Raw genomic sequence first — 24,444 nt, 5'->3', positions numbered from 1 at the left:
TTCATAAAGGCAATGGTAGGAACAGAAAATTAACAGGACTCCGAGAAATGGGTTTAGTGTTTTTCACCATTTCAGCATCTCCTAATGTAGCAGCAGTATATTAAAAGGTGTTGAGGGACTGAGATTGGAACGAAGGGTCTACCTCTCATGGAAATGTTTTCTGTGTGTGCACATATTGACTATTCCCTTACAGTTACATTGATCTTCATGGATAAAACAATCCTTTTTTTTATTAAGACTTATATTTTGCCTCCCTCCATCCCCCCCCCCCCCCCCCCCCCCATCATTGCATGATTCTCATTTTTAAATATTGTATTTATGGAAAGGAGCTCTCCGATGTTTCTACAGCTTAATTTACTTAGGACTCCTTATCTAAAAGGGCTCCGTTTCTATTGCATTTTGCCCGGGAATGCCACTTTCTTCCTTTCCAAGTTAAACACATTTAGTTCATATATTCACACCCTTGAATCATTTGCTATTGTAAGGCTGGGAAGCCCTGTAGTCTTAAATAGCAGTAAATTATGTTAAAATAGCGGCATGCCTCAAGTTTAAGTAGCACATCCACCTCATTTGAAGAAACCATCTCAGACTTAATAGCACAAGTGTGTAGTAAAGAGTCTGACTGGGGAAGAGCGAGAGTCACGTGAATATATGAAAGACAATAAAGCTGGGGAACTGAAGTTAAGTGAGGTAAGTTAACTATTTTCCTGTGTGACCCAGATTTTCCACATTCACTCCTTAGATTGCATTGGCTCTTATATAAGGCTAGACATGCCTCCACTCTCAGTTCTGAGGCTGCTCGGGGTCTAATCCTGTTAAATGCTTATGAAGTCCAATGAAAAGGTTGTGGAAAATAGAGAGAGTGTGGTGATATAGATGAAACGACATTGTAAACGGAAGATTTCAAACTCCTGTGCCTCTTCTTTTTCAAGATTAATTTTATTGAAACCCAGTGCGAGGGAATGTATCCCATTTGCTGAAATTGTCTGCTGTAAAGAATTACAAACTCTTACCACTCAGTATGTTCCAGCTTGCTAGCTAAAAGTAGTGTGCATATTCAAACTTTAAAATGTTTAAATGTGCTTCTTGATTAGCAATTTTTTGTAACTCTAATTCAAATTACCTGTAACTGGTATGTTTCCTTTTTTTCTTCTTAGATCACCTTGTATCCTTTTTGTGATACATCTGTGTTTCCAAGATGGCTTCGAACAAGGCTAAAGGTCAGAACTCTTTGGCTTTACACAAGGTTATCATGGTTGGCAGTGGCGGTGTTGGAAAATCAGCTTTGACTTTGCAATTCATGTATGATGAGGTAAGAAAACTTTTCCTAAAGAGAGTATGACATTGATGAAAAACTGATTCAACAAAACATTAACATGACTACCTTAGAGAAAAGTAAATCCTAAAATGTTCTTAAATGTCTGGATTCTGTGGACCCCTGCTTAATCATTACTGGAACACAGGGACCCCCACTGAGTCATTACTGGAAGCCGGGGATCTTGGCCTTAGCATATTAGGATTTTTGAATTGTAAAACAATATACTAAAAATACAGAAAACAGCACTTGTCAAACAAATACACAATGATGACAGATTCACAAACAAATCTAAAATGATACTAATGAGAAGGTTGAAGCTTTTCTAAATTCATATTGAGGGTACAATATATTTTGTTGTTTGCTCTTGCCCTGCTCCCACAAATCAATCTGAGAATACAATCTTGAGTTTTAGCCTCCAATTTCAAATTCCTTTACACTTAAAAAGTTTTTTCATTTTTAAAGGTTGCCTTTTTATTTCTTTACACTTTAATAATCTGTTAATAATTAATTTTCCTTGCAGTCGCGGACCCCCTTAGTAGGTTTTACTGATCCCCCGGCGGTCCCCGAACCACAGGTTAAGAACCACTGACGCAATGGTTCCCTTCAGCAAAGTCTATTTTGTCTCCAACTAAAACAGTTGCATTTGTGTCAGTAAAACAGGCAAGGAAGGCAAAAATAAAAGTGTTAAACTTCTTGTAAAAGCTCTTTTCTACTCCCAGCCTAATGTTTGGGCTAAATTCAGGGGATCCCTCACCAAAGAACAGCCTTTTGTATGTCATGGAGGGGTTACAGACTTCCAGAACCCTACTAAAAAAACTTCTAGAGGCAAGAATTCCCAGCAGAAAAAGGAGCATCCCTCCCTGAATTTACCAGGATGTCTACTTTAACAAGCATTGGCATAGCCAATAGGTCTCGCCTTTGGGACCTTATGTGTTTAGCCATGCAACAGTTGCATAACTAAATACTTATAAGGTCCCAAAAGCGAGACCTATTGGCTATGCAAAGCGGCCGTGTGGCCGCAAAAGTAATCACGATCACACATAAGCGGCCGCGAAAGTGAAAGTAATCGCGGTAAAGCGCAGCGCGCGCGCCCGCGCACATGCACTGTAGCTCTAGGCTGGCCTGGTAGCACTTTTTGGAGCCCTCTCAATAAGTCTCGCCAGACCAGCGCATGCGCTGGGTCAGGCGAGACCTAAAAAGGAGTGTAGTCTGATTGCTTTTTCTTATGATAGCTTGTGCTGCTCTTTCACACCTACTTATGCCCGATAATGATGCTTGCATGTTTTTCTGATGAGTACGCATTCCTGCAGATTACTCTATTTATAGTTTTTAAAAATGTTAAATAGAGTTTTATATAGCGCGAACTTGATCTGAGTTGGGTATCAGAGCGCTTTACATAGCACCAGTTGCGTTGCATTAGGACACATTCATTTTTGTTAGGCACTGCGAGATTAAGTGATTTGCCCAGAATCACAGAATGTTCAGCGTCATTGCCGAGACTCGAACTCAGTTCCCTGGGCTCAAGGTCGACCGCCCTAGCCGTTAGGCCAACTCCTCTCCCCTTTATCTTCCCAGTTTGCAACCTGGTCTGGAAAATCATTTTACTCCAGCCGTAACCCTGTCTCTAGACATGACCGCACCTGAGTTTTAGGTATTAACTGGCACATTGGCATCAGTTTCTGTTTTTACACGGCAAGTTATGCTAGAAAATATGTGATAGATCTTGCTTTCTGGTCTTTCGTTAAATTAAGAAAATAAATTACAAATCTCTTATCTGGGTAGATCTAGCATACTGATAAACTGGGCATTTCGGAGTATTACGTTATGTAATTGATTCTTGGCACATGATGTGTCAAGTATGGATGTTCTGAACAAACCTACTTGTCCTTTTGGCTTTGGTGCACTCTGTGAGTGAGCACCAGTCATTTTTGAATGGTTAATTTATGCCTCCTTGGAGCATTTTCCTCTCGGTTCTTTGAGGTACCCTTGTATCTGTACGTATACACCCTATAGCTGTGAATAGCAGAGAACCCACTTTTCCTACTAGAGTAGCCTGGTCCTGTTTTATAACCGCCGAAAAGTTTTGATGGTCTACAAGGTTAACCCTTGCTCCTGGCCATCCTCGCACATGGCACTAGAAATCCTTCTGGTGCCCGCACCAGAGGGATTTATTCGAGCCCTGAACAGCCTCGGGAGCTGGGGAAGGGCTTCGCCAAACTCAAGAGGCTGCTTTGCTGGTTGCAGGGAAATGACGATCAGCGCTGAAGTAATTTCTCTGAAACAGAAGCTGAAATGAGCCGGTTGGCTCATTTCAGTTTCTCTTTCTACGTGCTCAGGGGGCTATTTCAACCACCCGTGCACGTAGATAGACAGGAGAGGTATCATTGGAAAGGGGAGAATCTCCCCTTTTCAATGGTACCCCTCCCTATTGGATCCCTGCTTGGCGATCCTCCCAATGGACACCAGGGAGGAGGGAGCCGCCACTTGGGCAAGGGCCTTTGCTCCCCCCAAATGTTTTTGGGGTATTCGGTCTTTCTACCCGCCCTGGTTTGCAAGGATCCCCCAATGTTTTCCTACCCATAATCCCCTTCAAACCTTAAATTTACCTGAAAAAAATCACATTTTCCTCACCTTTCTCTGTAGGATTCCCTCGCCAGCCTAAATGTCCTATCACCCACCATTCCCCTTGGTCTTTCGTGTAAAATGATACCTCCCTTGTGTGGGTGGCCAATGCCGAATCGGCTAAAAACGTTCTTTTTAATGTAGCGCTTAGAATTCACTGTGCTATACCCTTAATACCTTCTGTTTTTGGCCCTTACTAGTCACAGGCCCTTGCCCCACCCACACATTTGAGATATCATTTTACTCAGTAAAACTGAGGGGAACGCAGTGTGGTAGGACATGTGTGCCGGAATGGTGATCCCATACAGAAATATCTGGAAAAAGTGATTTATTTTCCTTGTTGCTAAATTTGAGGTTTGCAAGGGATTCTGGGTAGGAAACCTTTGGGTATCCACGCAAGCCATACCTCCCTGGACTCCCCCGGGTGTCTAGTTTTCCGAAATGTGTGGATTTGGTAGGTTTCCCTAGATTGCCACCGGGCCAAACCCCCCTAGCCCCCCCCCCCCCCTCCTCCTACTCCTTGCAAAACCAGGTAATTTTGTGAGAGGTAATTTTGATGTCTCCACAATACATTTTGTGCCCTTGCCTGTCGCGGGTACTTGGCCCACCCGCACGAGTGAGGTACCATTTTTATTGGGAGACTTTGGAGAATGCGGGGTGGGTGGAACTTTGTGGCTCCACGCAGGTACCAGAACTTTCCATCACAGAAATGTGAGGAAAGTGTTTGAGATTTGCGAGGAATTTTGGGTAACAGAACCTGGTGAGAGCCACACAAGTTACCCCATCCTGGATTCCCCTGGGTGTCTAGTTTTCAAAAATATACAGGTTTTCTAGGTTTCCATACATGCCGGCTGAGCTAGGGTTCAAAATACACAGCTAGGCACATTGCAAAAAAAAGGGTCCGTTTTCACTGGAAGAATTTGATGCCGGCCGCTTCCTGTCGCAGACACTAGGCCTACCCACACAAGTGAGATATTGTTTTTATCGGGAGACTTAGGGGAACACAGAATAGTAAAACAAGTGTTATTACCAGTTGACTTTCGTTGCATTATTCTCTTCCAAATGTCAGACTATTTATTTAAAAAAAAACACTCCTCATAAACTCTATTTTTTTAACACTTTATTTAGTAATTTCGCATTAAGTATCATGATGCATTCGATTATACACAATTACGGAAGAGTAATAGCAAAGACGGTACATGTTACGTTTGATAAGTTAGGATGAACACATCAATCAATTGCATTGAAGTCAATATATTATATAGCATCTCTTGCGAGAACCCTCAGTAGGGGCAAGTTGGCCTCGTTACACAGTTATAGTCTCTCCAGGGGTTCTTTATATAATCATTGAGAGTTGAAGCTGGAGAAAATGCAACAGGCAGTAAGAGCGTGTAGTACAAGATGTAGCAATGAAGGTGGGAACCAGACCCTGTTCCGTTTGCGAGGGTGGATCGCGTTGCAGTGTTGACAGGTAGGTCCTGTATGGGCCCCATATGTCTTTGGGTCTCGAGGCAGATGGAGTTGTGCCCGCATATATTTTGCTTCGCATGGAACAAGAGCCTAACTTTCCATCCAGTGCTTGACCTTGGGAACAGCTTTGTTACCCCAGTGAATGTCTACCTCTCTTTTGGCCAATAGCAGACTTATGGCCGCAAAATTCCGAACATTTTTGGGAAATTGGGCCACGTAACCTAGGAGGGCAATCTCGGGCAGTGGGTTTATGGGAATGTGGACTATGTTGCTCAGAATTTTGTGTACATCTGTCCAAAATGAGTAGATACGTGGGCAAGTCCATGCAACGTGGGCAAAGTCAGCGTGTGCTGCATCACATTTATGACACGTGTGTGGTTTAGAGGAGTCTATCCGGTGGAGTCTGGCTGGAGTGATGTACATTCTGCGAAGGAATTTAAAATGGATCAGTTTGTGTCGGCTGTTAAGCGATACGTTCTTTGTGGCTTCGCAGCAAGCCTTCCACTGCTCATCCGTGATGGGATTGCCTAGATCTCCCTCCCAATCCCTGCGGATTTTGTCATAATTTAATGGGAGGAGAGCAGCACAAGATTTATAGAGTTTGGAAATAAGATTAAAATAAGATTGGACACCTTTGATGTTGTCAATGACAAGTGATAGCGGGTTGAAGGATTGAGGTTCCAGGGGGAAGTCTGTAAAGGTGGCTCGCAGGGCAGAGCGCACCCGCAGTAACACAAATTTATCCAGGTAGGTGAGGTCGGGGAAACGGGATGTATCAGTAATGTCAAAGATGTGCCCGTCAGGGAAGAGGTCGCCCAGTTTAGTGATGTGAAACTTAGCAAACGTGCGTTGTAGGAGTCGCTGTTCCGTGATCGGCATAAGTCTGGCATTTGGGAGTGACAGGGAGAAGGAATAGAGGGCAGGCGTATGCGTGACTCGTCTTAGTTTTTCCCCATGCCCAGCTAGTGGTGGAGACCGTTTGAATGTCTTTAGGGTCCCGAGGAAGACCCTTGGGTAGAATGGAGGCTAGTGTCTCCGGGAGGACCAGATCTGATTCTGGACGAAGGTAAGGGATTCTGGCATCAGGGTGAAACTACGCGTGGGCGTAGCTGCATTGGGCAACTAAATAATAGAGTTGTAGGTCAGGGACTCCATAACGACCTCTGTCGTAAGGGAGAGTCAAAACTAACCAGCGAACCCTGGCTTGCTTGTCGCCCCATACCAATAGGATCAAATGGGAACGGAGTGTAAAAAAAAATCTGTTTGGAAGGGGAAGGAGGATGTTGTGGAAGAGATATAAAAATTTGGAAGCACAATCATCTTGAGGGTGACGCGACCTGCGACGGAAAGCTGTAGTTGGAGCCATTTGTCAATTTGTGCTTCCAGGTTGTGAACAGCCGTCCATAATTGAGGCGGATGATCTGTTCAGAATCAAGGTGGATGTGAATACCCAAATATTTAACGGAGTCTGCACACCACTCCAGAGGAAACTCGAGTTCCCACCGTTTCGTGCTGGCAGTAAGGGGAAAGATCATGGATTTGTACCAGTTGATGCATAGGCCAGAATATAAGCCGAAACTAGTGATTTCGAATGAGGGGGGTCCAGATTCACCTGTGGGTGTCAGACGTAAAGAATGGTGTCGTCGGCCTATACCGATACTAAGAGAGGACCAGTGTTGAATTGTAGGCCTCTGTGTAGGTGTTTTTCTGGAAAGTGACGAATTAGGGGGTCCATTGCCAAAATAAATAACAATGGGGAGAGCGGAGAGCCCTGTCTCGTGCCGCGAGAAAACACGAATGGCTCGGAGAGTGACCCATTTAGATTGAGGCCTGCTGTTGGGCTATTATAGAGTAACGCGGTGGTAGCAACAAAATCAGTAGGCATGCCCATTCGATTCATTATGGAAATAAAAAAGGGCCATTCCAAGGAATCAAAAGCCTTTTCAGTGTCTAATAAAATAGCGGCTGCTAACACTTCGGAGTTTATCCTATGAAGGGTGGAAAATAGGGTGCGTAAATTGAATGACGTGGAGCGGTGAGGGACAAAACCAGATTGGGCGGGTGAGATTATGAACTCCATTAGTTGGGAGAGACGGTTCGCGATGACCTTAGCTACAATTTTGTAGTCTTAAGTTTAATAAAGATAGGGGCCTGTAGGAGCCACAAAGCAGCGGATCTCTAGCCGGTTTGGGGAGGAGAACTGTCACCACCACGCGGAGCGTGGGCGGCAGCATCCGATTCTCCAGGGCCTCAGCGTAGACCTCCAGAAGTTGCGGCGCTAATAAGTCTTTGAAGGCCTTGTAGAACGCACCAGTGAACCCGTCTAGACCTGGGGCGCAGAAGGGACGCATTGCGTCTGTTGCAGCGATAACGTCTGGCTCGGCAATGAGCGGAGCCAGGAAATCCTGCATATGTTTCTCTAGGTAGACAAGAGCAATTTCTGATAAATAAGATTCCTGTTCAGTGTGGTCCCTACTAATTCTGGAAGTGTATTAGTGTTGTCAGATGGGAGAGAAATTCCTCTTGGATTTCCATCGTGTCTGTGATCTGGTGGCCTGTAGATGTCAATAATTCGGGGACGCACCCTCTGCTATATGGAGGCCTGACCATTTGTGCCAGCACTCTACCCGGACGTTCACCCTCCCCGTATTGCATCGCGTTGATATTTCCCCATGAATAGTATCTCCCGTTCCGCCGTGTCTCGGTATTCTGCTAGCAGTGCTACCCGCTTGTGTTCGATTTCCGGGTGTTGCGCCTGCAATAGCCTGACATCAAAGTCGATTAATTCGTGTTCCAGGCGGGATAATGTGGCGCGTATGTCGCGGAGGACCCCAGCATGTTTCGAAATACATACCCCCCGTATTTATGCTTTAAAACCCTCCCAGAGCGTTGCAGCCGTGTCTACCGAGCCCGTGTTTATTCCTCGATTGCTTCGGGGATCTCATGTTGGAAGAGATCATCATCTAGGGCGCGGCAGGGAAAGCGCCAGTGTCTCTCGAAGCCCTCGGGTCGTGGGATCTCAAGGAACAGTACTACCGGAAAGTGGTCGAGATATGTTCTAGGGAGAGTTTGCAGTGTGCGACACCATCCGAGAAAACGGGGGGAAGTTAGCCAATAGTCAGTCCTTGTCCATGTATTATGGCAACTGGTATAGTGGGTGAAGTCAGTATGAGTTGGGTTAAGTGGCCGTCCAATATCCATTAGGGCCAACTGTTCGCTTAGGGACTGGAGTGTCTTCCGTGAGCGTGGTTTGGGATCAGGGGCTAATGAGGTGCTGTCTAGGGCCTGATCAGGGGCGGTGTATAAGTCCCTTCCAAGCAAGAAGGTTATAGGGTCTAGTGTTAGGAGCCGAGAGAGCAAGGAATAATAGAAATCAGGGGTGTCATTGTTAGGGCCATATACACACACCATCGCAACTTTGTGCCCCATTAAGGTCCCCACAACTATTATGTATCTGCCGTCCTCACCGCAAATTGTTTTGTGGAGACTAAATGGGACTAGTTTGTGAAGGATAGCGGTGCCTCTAGCATAGTTACTGAAAATATCTATGGGATCCCCAGCTAGCAGCGAAACGGGAAGGGTCTGATGTGGACCAGTAGGTTTCCTGCAGGAAGGCGACGTCCACCTTATGTCGTAACAAGTAGTGTAATATGTGGCGTCGTTTGCGTGTGCCACGGATATTCCATGTCACGAGTGATAAAGTGGATGGGCCGTCAATTCGTCCTAACTGGGCCATTCATGGAACAGAGGGAGCACGAAGAGTGTATGCAAACGTGAACCAATGTTGTGTATGACTGTGTACAAACGTATCAATAGTAATGTAGAACTAAGTGTAACAAAACCCCGCCCCAACCTCCCCCCGCCCAACCAGAGGCAAACCCAAGATTTCCAAAGAAAGCCATAATACCAATTGAATCATAGAATATATGAACAAAGCCCAGAAAAGGTACATTAGTATATAACTAAACCAAATTACGGTGTACACCAATAGAGGGTGGCAACGCCGTTGGAATCGATCGGCAGTCTAAAATGATGTGGAGGACAAAACTATATCCCAATGTGTTGCACATCAATACAAATCAGACCAAATAGATCAACCTGTGCCTGACCCAGAAAAAAGTTCCATACTGGCATCCGAGCCACTGTGGGGTGGAGAGGGCCTGCGATCATTGTCAGTGCGCTGATTGTTTAGTTTGTAGGTTTGGCAAATTTCTTGAACCTCCGTGGGGTTGTCGAAGATTCTGGCACGCCCACCGGCCTCCACTCGCAGACATGCAGGGTAGAGCATTCCATATTTTAAGCCAAGATTTCTGAGCGTGGCTTTGACGCCGTTGTACTTTCAGTGGGCCTCTTGAACTGTGATGGTGAAGTCGGGATACAATGAGTTTGGAGCCTTGCCATATGGTTTCCCCACGCTCACGGGCAAGGCGGAGAGCAGTGTCGCGGTCCCTAAAGTTGCTGAGGCGTGCTATCATGGGCCGGGGAGGGCAGCCCGGGTTCGGTCTTGCCCCCAGGGATCGATGGGCACGCTCCACTACAAAGCCTGTGGTAAGAGTCCCTACCAAAAAGGTCAATGAGGATCGACTCAACAAAAGTGTCCATGCGACCAGTAGCAGTGGACTCGGGCACCCCTATGATGCGTACGTTGTGTCGGCGATTGCGGGCCTCCAAATCTTCCTTCTTAATGGCGACGTCTTTTAAAATAGGCTCCACTCGTTCAAGTCTTTTTAAGGATTGCGCCGTGCCATCCTCTAGGTCCGATATGCGGGATTCTGCCACGTCGATGCGTCTATCATGCACTTGAATCTTTGATCCCAGATCTGCAATGTGTTTATCCAAGGCGTCGAATCTCACATCCAGGGCCTTGAATCCTGCTCTCATCTCCTGAAGAAGTGAACTAATTTGGCAGAGGAGTCCTCGGTGCGGGCCACGCCTTGCCCTCCTTCCGCCATGCTGGTAGATTCGTCTGGGGCAGTATCTGTGAGCTTATTGAATGGAAGGAGCCCCTGCCGTGGGCACAGATGGTGATAGGGGCACCAAGGCAGCCAAGTAGTGGTGAAGAGCCGCAGCTGCCAGTACCTAGCGGGGAAAGTCTAGACTAGGATGCAGCTGCAGGGCATCGGTTGCCAGTGCCCCCTCGTAGTGCAGTTACTGGGGTTGTCAGTGATCGAGGGCATCAGCAGGAGACCAGCAAGATGGCGTGGTCTCGGAAGCAGTAGGGCCGGGTGAAATCTGAATGCTGGGAGCTCGGGTGTGAGATCCGACGGCAGGAGGTCCAGTGGAATCAGGATGCTGCAAGGAGAGGGAGGCCTTAAACCTGGCGCTGGAGTTGCGGCGTGGTCTGGGAAAGCAGTCTGTCTGTATCAGATATCGAGAGGCATGGGGGAGGGGGACCGTGAGGCGTCGAGTTTAAAGCAGTACCCTTTTCTGTCTGGTTTCAAGTTGTCCATACTAATCCACTGGAATAGATTTTGAACTAAATAAATTGGCTGTAAGGGAGCCTTCTGATGGATACTTCTAACCGCAGATCCCTCACCAAGTGAATATCAACCAGGCATCAGATTGAATTGGGAAACTTTAAAGGAGCACTCCTGCCGTCAGTAGGTGGCATTTGTGAGAAAGTGCCATCTTTCTTGCATGGTATGCCCCCACTTTTTGCTGAATTGCTGAATGTACTTTGACTGAGTGTGCCCTGGACTCCTGCCAATCAGGTGCCCAGGGCCTATGTTCCTTCCCTAAAACCTAAAATCCCAAATTGACAAATCCTGGCCACATTTCAGCCCCTGGTAAATGGTACCCTAGGTACCCAGGGCCTTGTGACCAGGGAAGGCCTCTAAGGGCTGCAGCACTTATTGTGCCACCCTTAGAGGCCCTGTACCCGAACACAACCACATTGCCCTCGCAGGCTGAGTGTCTAGGTACAAGGCAAAACAAAGTCGACATGGCACACATCTCTGTGTGCCATGCCCAAACCAAAACCTACACTGCCCTGGCATACATTATCCACCCTTCTAGCTGGGTGCCCTATGCCAGTGGTGTGGGCATAGGAGCATGAACCCAGGTCCATTCCTGGGCACTGTAAGTGCAGTGCTGCAATTTAAGACTATATGGTGCTGAGAGCCCGTCAAACACTAACTCCACAGCACCATAATGGCAACACTGAAGACTGAAGTTTGGTATCAAACTTCTCAGCACATTAAATCCGCACTGATGCCAGTGTGGAATTTAATGTACAAAGCACTACAGAGGGCATCTTATAGATGCCCCCTGAATCCTAACCTACTATCCACGTCTGGTCTGGGAGGCTGCCTAGGCTGCCACACAGCAGACCTGTTGCTGGACCCCTGGGTGGAGAGCCCCTGCTCTCCTGGGCCTGCAACAATGCACATCCTGGGCGAGGTGCTAGGTCTCCTCCCCCAGGATGGGCAGGGGGAAGCTTCAAAGGCATGCCACCTCTGTGAGGTTCTCCAGGCCACTTGCTGTACCTAGCAAACTGGCCCCCACCGGTTCTGACCCCCACTCTGGCGGGAAGACTGTCCGGAAACCCCAAATAAGGTCAGGGGATGTGCCAGCCTGCCAACCCCACCTCTCAGGTGGGGGAGGAGAGGTGAAGCACCTCTCCGGGCACTCGCCATCGTGAAGATGGGAAGCCCTGCCCAATCAGGACTAGGCTACTGCCCCCCTCCCACAGGAGAGTGGGAGGATAGGGGGTGTACCCACCCCAGGGCAGGGACCCATTGGTCCCTTCCCTTTATCTACCTGTAACGCCCCTAAATCTAGTATTTAGAGGCACCCTGAACCTTCCTTCTCCAGATTCTGAAAAGAGCAAGAAGAAAGAAGACCCCCTGTGCATCTGCAAAGAAGAGGAACACACCAACTGCTTTGGCCCCAGCACTACCGGCCTGTCGACCCTCGAACCTGCTCCTGTTAAATTCCGGCACTTCTTGTGGCCAGCAACCTCACAAACCCGGAGGACCTGGCTACCTTGTGACTCTGTGCAGCTGGGACTCCCATGAGCAGTGGCTCTGCTCAAAACAAGTTTCTAACCCCTGGCATCCGCTCGGAACCGCGAACCCTGCACACTCTGCACCTGCCAAGCCTGGCCTGTGCAGGAGTGGACAAAGACCCCGAGGAGGTCCCCCCCGGCGACTGTGACCCCCGAATCTGGCATCCAAGGACTCACCTCGACGCCCCTGACGACGCCTACAGCCTCAGAATCAGAGAGACACCCCCCCCCCAACCGCGATCAACGGAGGGTAAGATTTCCCGACACCAAAAGGCACCACTGCACCCGGCGCCCTGCGGCCCCCTGTGCCCGACTCCTGGGTACCTACCTATCCTCCAACTACCCAACTTACCTCTCGAAGTGGTGGTGGCACCTGAAGCATCTTCGTCCCCGAGCTTGCAGCCTTTGTTCAACCTGGAGCTTTCCCATTGAAATCCATTGAGCGCCCGAAGGCTCAAAAGCACCCAGCCGCCAGAGTGACCCTGGCAGTGTAACTTCTACTCCTACCTACTTCCCCATTTGTCCTGAGCAAGTGACCAGGAGCCCAGCTCCCACAGCTGCGTGGCCTGCTAGTCAGCAGCCACCAACCAAGGCCCCCCCTGCCTTCCGTAGGATAACGTTGGGCCTAACTCACTCTGCACCCGGCCGCCCCTGTGCTGCTGAGGGTGTAACAACTGTACCAACCTGACCCTGGGAGAACCCAGAGTCTGTGCCCAGAACCTTAACTCTGCCAGTCGAGTACTTGCCCAAAAGCCGATAACCCAATTTTCTTCCATAGGGTAACATCGACTGGTTTCTTCTGAAATTTCTTCTAAGTGTGGAGTTTCTAAAACTTAAAATATTCACCTAAAATCACCCGAGTAACAAAAACGGAAATGCTCACCTGCTATTAGGAGAGATCCCAGTGCTGGATCTTGGTGCCCAGCACTGACCTTAAAAATTACTCATAACCGTACTTACCAGTAACCCAATTTTCTTCCATAGGAAATCATTGACTGTTTTTCTGTGAAATTTCTTCTCGATTTTTGCAAATTACAAATATTCTTTAAAAATCATACCAACTGTGAAAACGTAATTACTTACCTGTTTTAGATAAAGGTCCCAGTACTGAGCCTAGGAGCCCAGCCCTGGATTACAAAAGTAACGAGAACATACCTTACCTATCACTTGAATTTTCTCCCATAGGGAATCATTGACTGTTTTTCTATGAAATTTCCTCTAAGTGTCAACTTTTAAAATAGCAAAATATTGCTTAAAAATCATAACAGTAACTGAAACAAATTTACTCACTTGTATCTAGGATCCAGTCCTGGAATTAGAAAAGTAATCCTGAAAGTAATCTATTGCTAATAACTTAAAAACTCACATTGAGCTCAATGTATTATTGTGTTTGAAATTGTGTTGCCAATTGCAACAACCTGTAACTATTGTCTACAAAAGTCAATTGCATATTGCAAAAGTATCTAACTAAAACCTCTCATTCTGAGAAAGTATATTTTAATACCTAATTGTTGGTTCTAAAATAAAACAAGCATATTTTTTTTTTTTATATAAACCATTGGCCTAGAGTGTGTACAACAAATGCTTTACACTGTCCTCTGATACTGCCTTACTGCTCGACCAAGCTACCACTTTAGAGAGTAAGGTTATATCTAACTTTAACCTCTGCCAAACCTCTGGGGACTGTGGACTCTGTACACACTGTACCTATTTGGGAACTGTATATACAGAGCCACTTTCTCACTGCATTGTGCAGCTCCACTCTGACATCATTACTGTCGAAGTGGCTAGCGGAACTGCATATAAGCACCACCCATGGACGCGGACGTCCGTTTCTTTCTTTTTGCATCTTCAGACCCAGATTAGGAGCTAGTCCTTTGTCTTGAAGACCACAAATTCTGTCAAAATGTATGTGTGGAAGATGAATGTCACCCTCCAAAAAAACATGGTTCAAACGGTGTAGGGACAGTGGCATACAGTTGTCATTAGCAAACCCTCACAAAGTGTCTTTATTTTATGGCCTAGGGCTAGAGCATGACTCCAGGTCCCGTGATGACGGTGCCTGGATGAGTTTGATGGCCATACTGGGCCCGGAGGCTAAACTGTGTTAAACACAAGTAGACTTCATGATGTGATCGGTTGTAGTCGTAAGGAGGGTCCCGTTCCCACTTCCTCATGCACATGATAGTCGAAGTCCAAGAATAGGAAGTAAAAGCAGGAATCTGCCCCTTCCCACCGTTCTCGGACTCCACTGAGGGCTTCAGTGCACCTTCCGGTCTTGCTCCCAATCTCCATGGAAGATAATTCAGAGTCTAGTTCCAGCACACCACAAGTTTCCGGGTCTGGCGGTATCGCAACAAGTAGTCTTTCAGAGAGGCCATACTGTGCATTTCCGGTACCTTACCAGCTCTCTGGTATGCCTTTTATGTCCCTAGGATCCTCGGGTGTGCTCCATTTGGGATCCGCACACAGCTAACCGTCATACCTGTAGAGAGAAGCATTTTACCCACTTGTTCCTGTAGAATGTCTTGATCTGAGCCAGTTCACACTCACCACCTTGGGAGGTACTGCTATGGTGTCTATTCACAAGGAGAGGAATCTACGGCTAGAAGTATCCATCACAAGAACATACTTTCGGTAACTATCTTTTTAATTGATACTCTATCTAACCACAAGTTCCTTATCAACCCTCCTGCGCCTGTGTTCAGTGAACTGCACTTTTTCCATATAAAAAGGTTTCAAAATAGAGATCTGCTCACTGGTTTGAGAGCATGGACTGGCTAAGAAAGCAGCTCACGTTAGTGCATGTGGGTGGTGCTTATGAGCAGCTCTGCTCATCCCTTCCGAAGTGGAAAAATGTAGGTGCGGAGCCGTAAAACACCACCTACCTCTATGCAGGAGTTCTACTTTAATGTCTCCAGATCCAGCCTGAGGTCAGGGGACTAGTCACAAGATGAGAAATCTGCGGTTAAGGTATCCACCAGAAAGATAGTTACTGAAGGTAGGAAACTTGCTAGGTTGAATCCAGCCTCGATTCTTGTGTTAATTGGTGAGGAATTCTAGACTAAATTTAACAGTCTGAGTGTACTTCACAGCCATTGAAAACCATTTAGTACAGTGTTTTCCAAACTGGGTCGCCACCCAATTTATGGTGGGTCGAGAAAGTCTAAGCAATAAGCAAGATGCCATACAATTCTTTACACATTTGCTGCACTTCAAATACTTAGGCAAAATGTCAGGCTATGTCTTCGACAAATTGCTGCTTTTTTCATTTAACCTGGGGACTGGTGTTTACCAACTCTAAATTTTCAGTCGATGAAAGAAATATTTAGTGAATTATGTGACAGTCTTTCTGGGGTACAGGCAGTGTGTAAGGAAAAGCTGTAGGATGTCGTTTTCCGTAACACAACAAAGTGTAAATCAGAACAAATCAAGACACTTTACTTGATGCACAAAAATAAGTATTCACTGAAACACGATTTCTACACATTATCATTTAAAAAATATATATATCTGAACTTTTTCAAGCATATAAAAAGAGAACATTATGCAGGAGGAGAGCATCCTAATTAGAAAGGATCCAGGGATATGAGTCATGTGCAACATAGAGGGGCTCAAAGTAGTGAGATGGGTAAACTCCCAGGGGCCTCACGCGGGAAAACAGCGAGGGTCAGCCTACTCAGTCACAGTACACACACTCATAGCTCCCTCTCTCCATGTAATAGGCATCTATTAAATGTATTGCCTAGAGATGTGCTACTCCGAAAGGATTACTCCGCCTGAGCTCGACTATGTTAGGGGGGTATAGGAGAGTAGGATCTGCACTTATGTTGCCCCCCCCCCCCCCCTTTTTTTCTGATGTTTACACTGGTTTCTGGCTATAGTCTGGCTGGGACCCTTCTAATCGGGGCCCCAGCCTCTGTTCTCTCTAAACGACTTGGAGTGCATATTAGATGCACTAGTGATTGGATACTGTGGTACCTTATGAGCCCCTAGTATATGGTACCTTAGGTACCAAGGGCATAGGTACTTCACAGGCCTACCAGGGGCTGAAGCATGTATTATGCCACCCCTGGGAAGCAGACTAAATATGACCCCACAGGCCTGCTACTGCAGCCTGGGTGAGGTAGTGTTAGCACTACTCACTGAGGTATAGGTTCCCTATATCTCACCTTACACACACATATAAACCTATCAGTCACCCCTAAGGCAGGCCCTATCAATTCTGAGAGCAGTGTGCTTGGTTTCCATGTGAGTGGGTGCCTCTGCCTGAGCAGGGCCCCTCTGCAGCTCTCAGAGTCCATGCTCTGTGGCTGTTTGTGGATGCGGTTAAACCATATACTCAAGTGCATTATAACCTAGCGATAAATGCTAACTTTGGGATGGCTGCATCAAAACATGTTGTGTTTGGTATCAAACGCTTTGGAATCATACCCCCACACCAGTAACTGGTGTGGGAGTATGATCCCACCCTTCTAGAGGGATAGACATGTGCCCACTGTGGAAACACGGTAGAATCCTGAAGAGCCCTGACACCTCTGTAAGCTGCAGACTTCGTGGGACACGCTGAATCCAGCTCCTGGTCATCGTCGACGCCTCCTGGACCTCGTGGCTGAAGAGTCAAGACACCCGTGATCACCTGAATTCACCCGACTACTGTGGGCATCCAGCTTCCTGGCCCCGGGTCACTGGCAAGTGACTTTGAACACTGTCTGCTCTGCTTTCAGGTCTTCTTTCCTCTGAATCCAGCCTTGGATTCCACCGGACACTTCTCCTGTCGAATCCAGCCTTGGATTCCACCGGACACTTCTCCTGTCTTCACAAGCAGCACGTCTTCTTTGGCTCCCATTGAAAACGACGCCGCGACCCGACACCAAAAGACACCTATGCACTGGGTGAGGTAACTTCAACATTGAAGTCTATTCGGATCCGCGGCTGTGTTCTCACACTGCATGCGTCTCCCGTGGGTTGATTAGTGAGGCCCCAGGGCTTCTGAAGGCCCTAGGCCTTGTCCCCTCACAAGTCGATCTTCCTAAGTCTCTTTTTTAGTATATGGTCTGGTATGCCCCTAGGGCCCCAGCCATATTTGTGCTTAACTTGTTGTGAACTGTTGATTTTTGCATATGTCCTTGACTTCTAATCTCATAAAGAGATTAGTAGAGTGTGTCTAGTAATAAATACATATATATATTTTTTATATATATATATATATATATATATATATAATATATATATATATATAAAATATACCTGTGTGGTGTCCTTTCATTTAGTAATTCAAGAGATTATAAGGTAAAACAAGCTGCTTTACATTCCTCTAAAGACTTAGCCTGAAGGCTGCTCTCCACAGCTACCACTAGGATCGTTTTCTTAAAAAGGTTGTCTTAAACCTATCTACCATAAGAGTCGAATTGTACTGGTGCAAGGTGGCCACTTTAACTAGTGACCAGCATATGCCAGGCCAACTTCTCACAGTGGGGCAGTCTGTACTCGCTCAGATGAGTCCCCAGTCAAGGTCTCCGTCTCATTTCCCCCCCCCCCCACACCCCCCCTCCCAAGGCATCTCCAACTCAATCCACCATCCCATTCCACCTCTCAAGATCCCTCCCAGCATTTTCATCTGAACCTGTGCCCCATAAACGTACTTCCTCCACTCCTGCCCGTTACAGTACGTCCATTTGCCACCTTTTGTGCGTCTGGGGCGCTGCCTGTGCCCAGTGAGTGGCATTACAGCGCCTGGCAAGTAGCGGGCAAAGAAGCGCGAACTGGTGACTCATGTTCTTTCTTTTCTTAGGGAGTGGCTGAAGACTTGGAAGGCAGTGCCGGATTAACCAGGCCACACTGATTCCCGTTATCCGGGTCACAGAGCAGGGGACTTGCACCTAGTACTGATGCTGTGCCCTGCAACTCCATGCAACGTGGACTAAGCCAGTGGGTGACACACCGCTGACAGTCGGCAGTTCACGTTGGGTAAATCCTACTTGAGCCTCTGAGGGGTCAAATATGCCCTGTGGAGGAAGTAGAATTGCGATAATTTGAATCTAGTATTGCTAGCATTCTCGCGTACCGGTGCCCTGGCCCACCTCCACTCCCCATCTTTGAGTGGGTGTATAGAGGTCCCCCTCCCATAAGGCGCGGGTCCTTGTAATTTCGATCTGCCCATTTCCCTTCAAAGCCACATAGATATGGGAAATAAGGCCTCTGTGTGAACCCAGATCCAATATAACTTTCAGCACCTGGGATTCCTCTGGTTCATGAGGGAAACTAATTCATATGTTGCGGGCCATGCACAATATACCAGCATACTGCAGGTACTTCCATGGGCCAACCCCAAATAATTTGCCCGCCTCAGCAAATGTTATAAAGGCATCATTCAAATGCAGGTCCACATTGTCCTGCTATCCATGAAGCTACATTCATGGAGTTTTTCAAACTCAGGGAGGGCGTGAACCACCAAAGTGGGAGCAGTCTCTAGCGTATGGGCAACATATTAGCACATGCGTCGCCGCCCTTTCCCAGGCCTGTGCAACCTGGGACACTATAGCAGGGTTATCCACCGGGGTCCTATGTACTCCCATTAGTTCGCTTTGAGAGGTCGTCTGGATGTACCATCCCTCCAGCAACTTCTTCTCCTAATTAGATTCATCCTCGCACCACAGTGCCACATACTGTAGCACCCCTGTCAGGTAGTAGTATAGTTGGAGATCCGGGAGGCCTAGACCTCCATCCTGTAGATCCATTTTCAGAGCATCTAGTTCAACTCTACTGCATTTACCCACCCACATCAATGAGACCAATTGTCCGTCGACTTGTCGAAACAATGCTTTTGGCAGAATACAAAAGGAATTCTGCATGACATATAGGCATCTTGATAGTAGTACTATGTTACTGAGGGCTACTTGCCCCATAACCGACAGTGACAGGGTCCCCCAGAACACCACTGAACGAGTATGATCCTGTACAATGCGTCCTGTGTTCAGATCATATTGTAGGTGTTCGTCATGTGTCACTTGAATCCCAAGGTATTGAAAGTGATTTGTCTCCATTATAGATCAGTCTCTGGTAGGTCTGCTGCTGGGTGCGTGGCCAATGCTGCCAAGGGGAACAGCACAGTCTTAACACCTGCGGGATCAGACTTGCGTCGGTCACATTTATTAGGGTGTTGGCTGCATACATAGACACAACATGGTGTGCTCCCCAATCGCCTAGTTTTCCCCTCAATTAGAGCACCAGAGGTTCCATGGCCAGGGCAAAGAGGAACGGGGTCAATGACCACCCCTGTCTTGTACCCCTGCCAATGTGAAAGGCCTTTGTCACTACTTGACCGGTGCACGCTCGTGCCCTGGGTGCCATAGATAGCAACATGCACAAGCCAGGGACTGTGGGCCAAAGACCATTCTCCAAAGCACTTCCCATAAATATATCTAAGAAAGAATAGCAAATACTTTTTCTATGTCTAAAGCCACAAGCATGGCCTCTTCTCTCTCAGATCGGGTGACATGGAGGACATGTGAGAGCCTCCAGAGATTCATATGGGTGCCCCTGCTCTGCATGAATCCACACTGATCTGTGTGGACCACCCGACTCCATCATTCAGCCAGAACCTTCACCAGCAGTTTGACATCTACGTCGAGCATAGATAATATGCGGTATAAGCCTGGGTCTGACGGGTTTTGGCAGCATGATTATGAGCGCCTCTCACATATAGTTGGGTAGAATAACATATAGTTGGGTAGAATAACTGCCAATGTGCCCTCCTGAAGTGTAGCCAGTAGTTTTGGGAGGAGGTCAGCTGAGTAAGCCTCTGAGAACTCCACTGGAAGACTATCCGGGCCCGGGCATACCACAAAGTGCCATCCGTAATCTACACATTATTATTTTTGTGCAATATAGTTTTATCAGTAAAACCATGTCTGTGCATATTTAGTGGCCATTTCAATGGAAAATGTGCTATCTGTAAAGGACAATGCGTGGCCACGCATTGCTTTAGTTACATTAAAAATTGCCCGCCTCATGTCCATTAAAGTTTAGTGGTTTGTGAAAGTTTGTTATTAGAAAAAGTGGGTCGTGGTTCTAAAAGGGTTGGTAAGCACCGATTTAGTACATTAGATGTTAATTTTTCTCAGCCCCTTCATGTCCACCACTTATGATGGTGTGCAGGCTTTCTCGATAATGTCTAAGAACTAATCGTTCTATTTGTGATGTTTTCTCAGGTCTATGATTGATGCAGTAAACCCATTTTTTAAAATCATTTTGCAAATGTGGAATTGGTTCTTCACATTGTTCTGCTCTCCCCTGTTGCTAGGAAAGGTGTGATGACTTTTTCATGGCTTTTAAGCGTCTGAGGCTTTCTTTTATATCTAAACTGTAGTAGATGCCATCTTCTTCCATAGCGACAATCGCCTCAAGTCTTTTTCTCTTTTCAAAACCTTTTCTCTTCTCAATCCTGTGCTATCTTCTCCTTGGTGGGGGTCTCTTTTCTGATGGAAATAAGAGGTTCTTTCTGCCATTATTTGTAGAGCTTGGCAGTCTTCTATAGATGCAGAAATCCTAGATATTTTGATTTCCAACACCACGAAAATACCTATTGTAACCTCTTCTTACGACCTAAATTATATTAAACACATCCAGGTTGAATAGGGTTTTTGCCTCTATGTATACACATTATTCTCTTTCTCGATCTTCTCCTTTATTGAAGTATGAGGATCTACTGGAGTTTTTTTTTTGTTTTTTTTAAAGTGCTTTCTGCAAGAGGATTTTTGTATTTCAGCCATCCTTATGGAGTTCACAGCGCTAGACTCATTATCCCTTCTGACTTTAACATTCATAACTGTTAAATAAGCTCTCGACCTTCATATAGTAATTCTTTGATATTTGTACTGCTCTTGGTTGTAAGCTGAATATTACATTTCCACAAGTTTTGATTATCCTTAATAATAAATTCTGAACTCCCCAAAATACTGTCATAAAATCCAATTGCTTGATTCTCATAGTCTCTTATCCAATAGAATCACTTCTTCCAGCTTTGAAGAGAAGATATGTTCACATATCAAATCGACAATCCAGTCTAATTGTTTCTCTTAATGTATTTTGCCCAGAATTAAAATGTACTACACTTACATCTGCTCTGTAATTTCAATAACCCCAGCTGTTAGAGCCCTTAAGTGTTTCATTGCTAACTCTAAAGTCTGAGGATGAGGGAGACCTGCATCTCCTATTTTACCAGCACACTTTCCTGTGCAGGGATTACTTGCCCATACTAACCTTACACGCCCTTCCCTGCTGGTGTTTTATAAAAGAAGCATACTGACTGTTGTGGCATTTACCATTCACGAGACAGCCTTTGAAGAAGTGCGAAGCACGAAACGAGTCAGGCTTGTGACCAGAAGCATGCTGTGTGGTGTATCAAGTTGGTCATTTGCAGCCTCCATTAAACTATTCCTAAAGCACAACTTACCAGTGTGAAGGCTCTTCCGTAGGGGGACTCTTTGCGGCTTGATGTTTACGGCTTACCCAGCTGTGGAGGAGCACCGCTGCTTTACGCGGACCTGAGGCAACGCCAACCGGCGTGTGCAGAAGTCGGGACTGGAGCTGGAAATGGGGGCACCGAGGTGCAGAGGTGAACTTTGAGCACAGCACAGAAATCCACTGTTGGTTTTATTTGAACTTTTATTTGGCGAAAGTGCACAACAGGCTCACTCGAGCAACACTACAACTACGGAGTCCAGAACGCCCTGCAAAGCGGCCACGCCCACTAGGGACGGATTTCCTGTTTTATAAATGAAGCATACTGACTGTTGTGGCATTTACCATTCACGAGACAGCCTTTGAAGAAGTGCGAAGCACGAAACGCGTCAGGCTTGTGACCAGAAGCATGCTGTGTGGTGTATCAAGTTCGTCATTTGCAGCCTCCATTAAACTATTCCTAAAGCACAACTTACCAGTGTGAAGGCTCTTCCGTAGGACTCTTTGCGGCTTGAGATGTATGTGTGTGTGTATATATATATATATATATATATATATATATATATATATATTACCTACTGGCGGTCGCCAGTAGGTAGTTATAGTTAGGACCCTGTTTCCATAGGAAATCCGCAACATTCTATTTTGAATAACTTTGGCGCCGGTCGACGAATCCTCCGCTCCTACCCTGAAAGTCTCGGGGGGATTCGTCAAGCGGGGGCTGAGATAAAAGGGGGGTCCCAAAACGTGTTTTTCCCATGCATTTTTCCATAGGACCTTTAGACAGGGCTACAGCCCGAACGGCTGAACAGAATTACTAGAAATTTGGCAGAGAGGTAGTCCTCAGGTCAAGGAAGTGCCTTTTGTAGGTTTGGTGTAAATCTGTTCAGTAGATTCTGAGAAAATAGCCTTTAAATCAATATATATATCTGAGCCAGCTTACGGTACGCTTACCGTAAGCTTACCGTACGCGTACGGTGGCGTGCGCGAGCGCGATTCTGATTGGCTGCTACATCTAAGTAAACATTCGAATCGGTCGAAACCAGGAAGCGGCGGCCGCCATTTTCTCTCTCGCACTCTGAGGGGGGGGCTGTAAACAAAGGCAAAAAACATATAAAGGGGCTGTTTAGACAGCGCCCATGCACATAGCCATGTTAGTTGAGTCCTCAAAGATCCCCCAAGGCCAAAAACGGTAAATTTTTATTTTTTGAAAATTTCGCCGATTACGCTTACCGTACGCGTACGGTGCGCTTACGCTAAAAATTTTAATTAAAAAAAAAAAACACTCTCTGTGCATGGCATATTATTGTCATCACTTACAAATTAAATTTAACAGATTACCTATCACAAGGAAGCGCATAATATGTCCTCCATGTGCGCACGGTGCGTAAAGTGGGCACGCGGTGCGCGTAGCGCACTGCGTGCCCACCTTGCGTGTACGGCACTAACTGCGTAAAGTGGGCGCGCGGTGCGCGAAGCGCACCGCGTGCTCTCTGTGCGCGCACGGTGCGCAAAGCGCACCGTGCGCGCACGGAACGAACTGCGTTAAGTGGGCGTGCACGCCACGAATGGCGTAAAGTAACTTAGCATTTAAAAAACCGTACAAATTCACTGAAAAAACCATAGGTTTCACACACGTTATAGTTAGGAATTAGCATTTAAAAAACCTTGCAAATTCACTGAAAAAACCATAGGTTTCAGACATGTTATAGTTAGCGGAAATTTTACTGATAAAAAACCAATGAAATTCCCCCGTTATAGTTCGTGCAGGCAACTATAACTCACGCGACCGCAATCTTCTGCTGATGACATATGTGTCTTTATGAAAAAAAAATATTTGTAATATATGTATAGCTAAAAATTTATGGAAGAAGACATGGGCAAATAAGTGTCTAAATACAGTATTAGCATCAGCAGAGGATTGCGGTCGCGTGAGTTATAGTTGCCTGCACTAACTATAACGGGGGAATTTCATTGGTTTTTTATCAGTAAAATTTCCGCTAACTATAACATGTCTGAAACCTATGGTTTTTTCAGTGAATATATATATATATATATATATATATTCCTATTCACTGGAAAAAAACCATAGGTTTCAGAGACGTTCTAGTTAGAAATTCGCCTTACAAATTCACAGAAAAAACCATAGGTTTCAGGGGTGTTATAGTAAGCTGGACATTTCACTCGTACAAAACCATAGACCTTCCTCCGTTATAGTTAGTTCTGCTAACTATAACTCGCGCGCCCGCAATGCACTGCTGATGATGTCACATGTTACATCATTCATGACCTGGTCAGTGACATCTCAAATGACATCACTGATGACCTCACTGATGACATCATCCAGTGAATGTGGTTTAGTTTGAAATTTAAATATGTATCATATATATACCAATCTGTTTTGACGATTGAGTGGGTATATAACTGTCTGGATGGAGGATTTATTAGCTGTCTGACTGTCTAAGTGAGAAAGTGTTGCACTTAATACATGGATTAGTAACTGAACTATGTGAATGTGTGCATCACTGTCTATGTTGTTGTATAACATGCTGCATCAGTTGGT

General features: G+C 46.2%; 1 protein-coding gene across 1 annotated transcript in view; it reads left to right on the top strand.

Moving 5' to 3' along the window:
* The window catches only part of RALA (RAS like proto-oncogene A), a 209,930-nt gene that overhangs the window by 63,934 nt on the left and 121,552 nt on the right, over positions 1 to 24,444 (top strand). Inside the window, exon 2 of the mRNA XM_085607438.1 lies at positions 1,158 to 1,312. Coding sequence (XP_085463564.1) covers positions 1,199 to 1,312 — 114 coding nt within the window. The 5' untranslated portion in view covers positions 1,158 to 1,198. The remainder of the gene's footprint in view (positions 1 to 1,157; positions 1,313 to 24,444) is intronic.

The sequence above is a fragment of the Triturus cristatus genome, chromosome 5_2 (genome assembly GCF_964204655.1).
Source record: "Triturus cristatus chromosome 5_2, aTriCri1.1, whole genome shotgun sequence".
Classification (NCBI taxonomy): Eukaryota; Metazoa; Chordata; class Amphibia; order Caudata; family Salamandridae; genus Triturus; species Triturus cristatus.
Note: the sequence above shows the minus strand (reverse complement) of the source record. Positions and strands in the feature narration are given on the sequence as shown.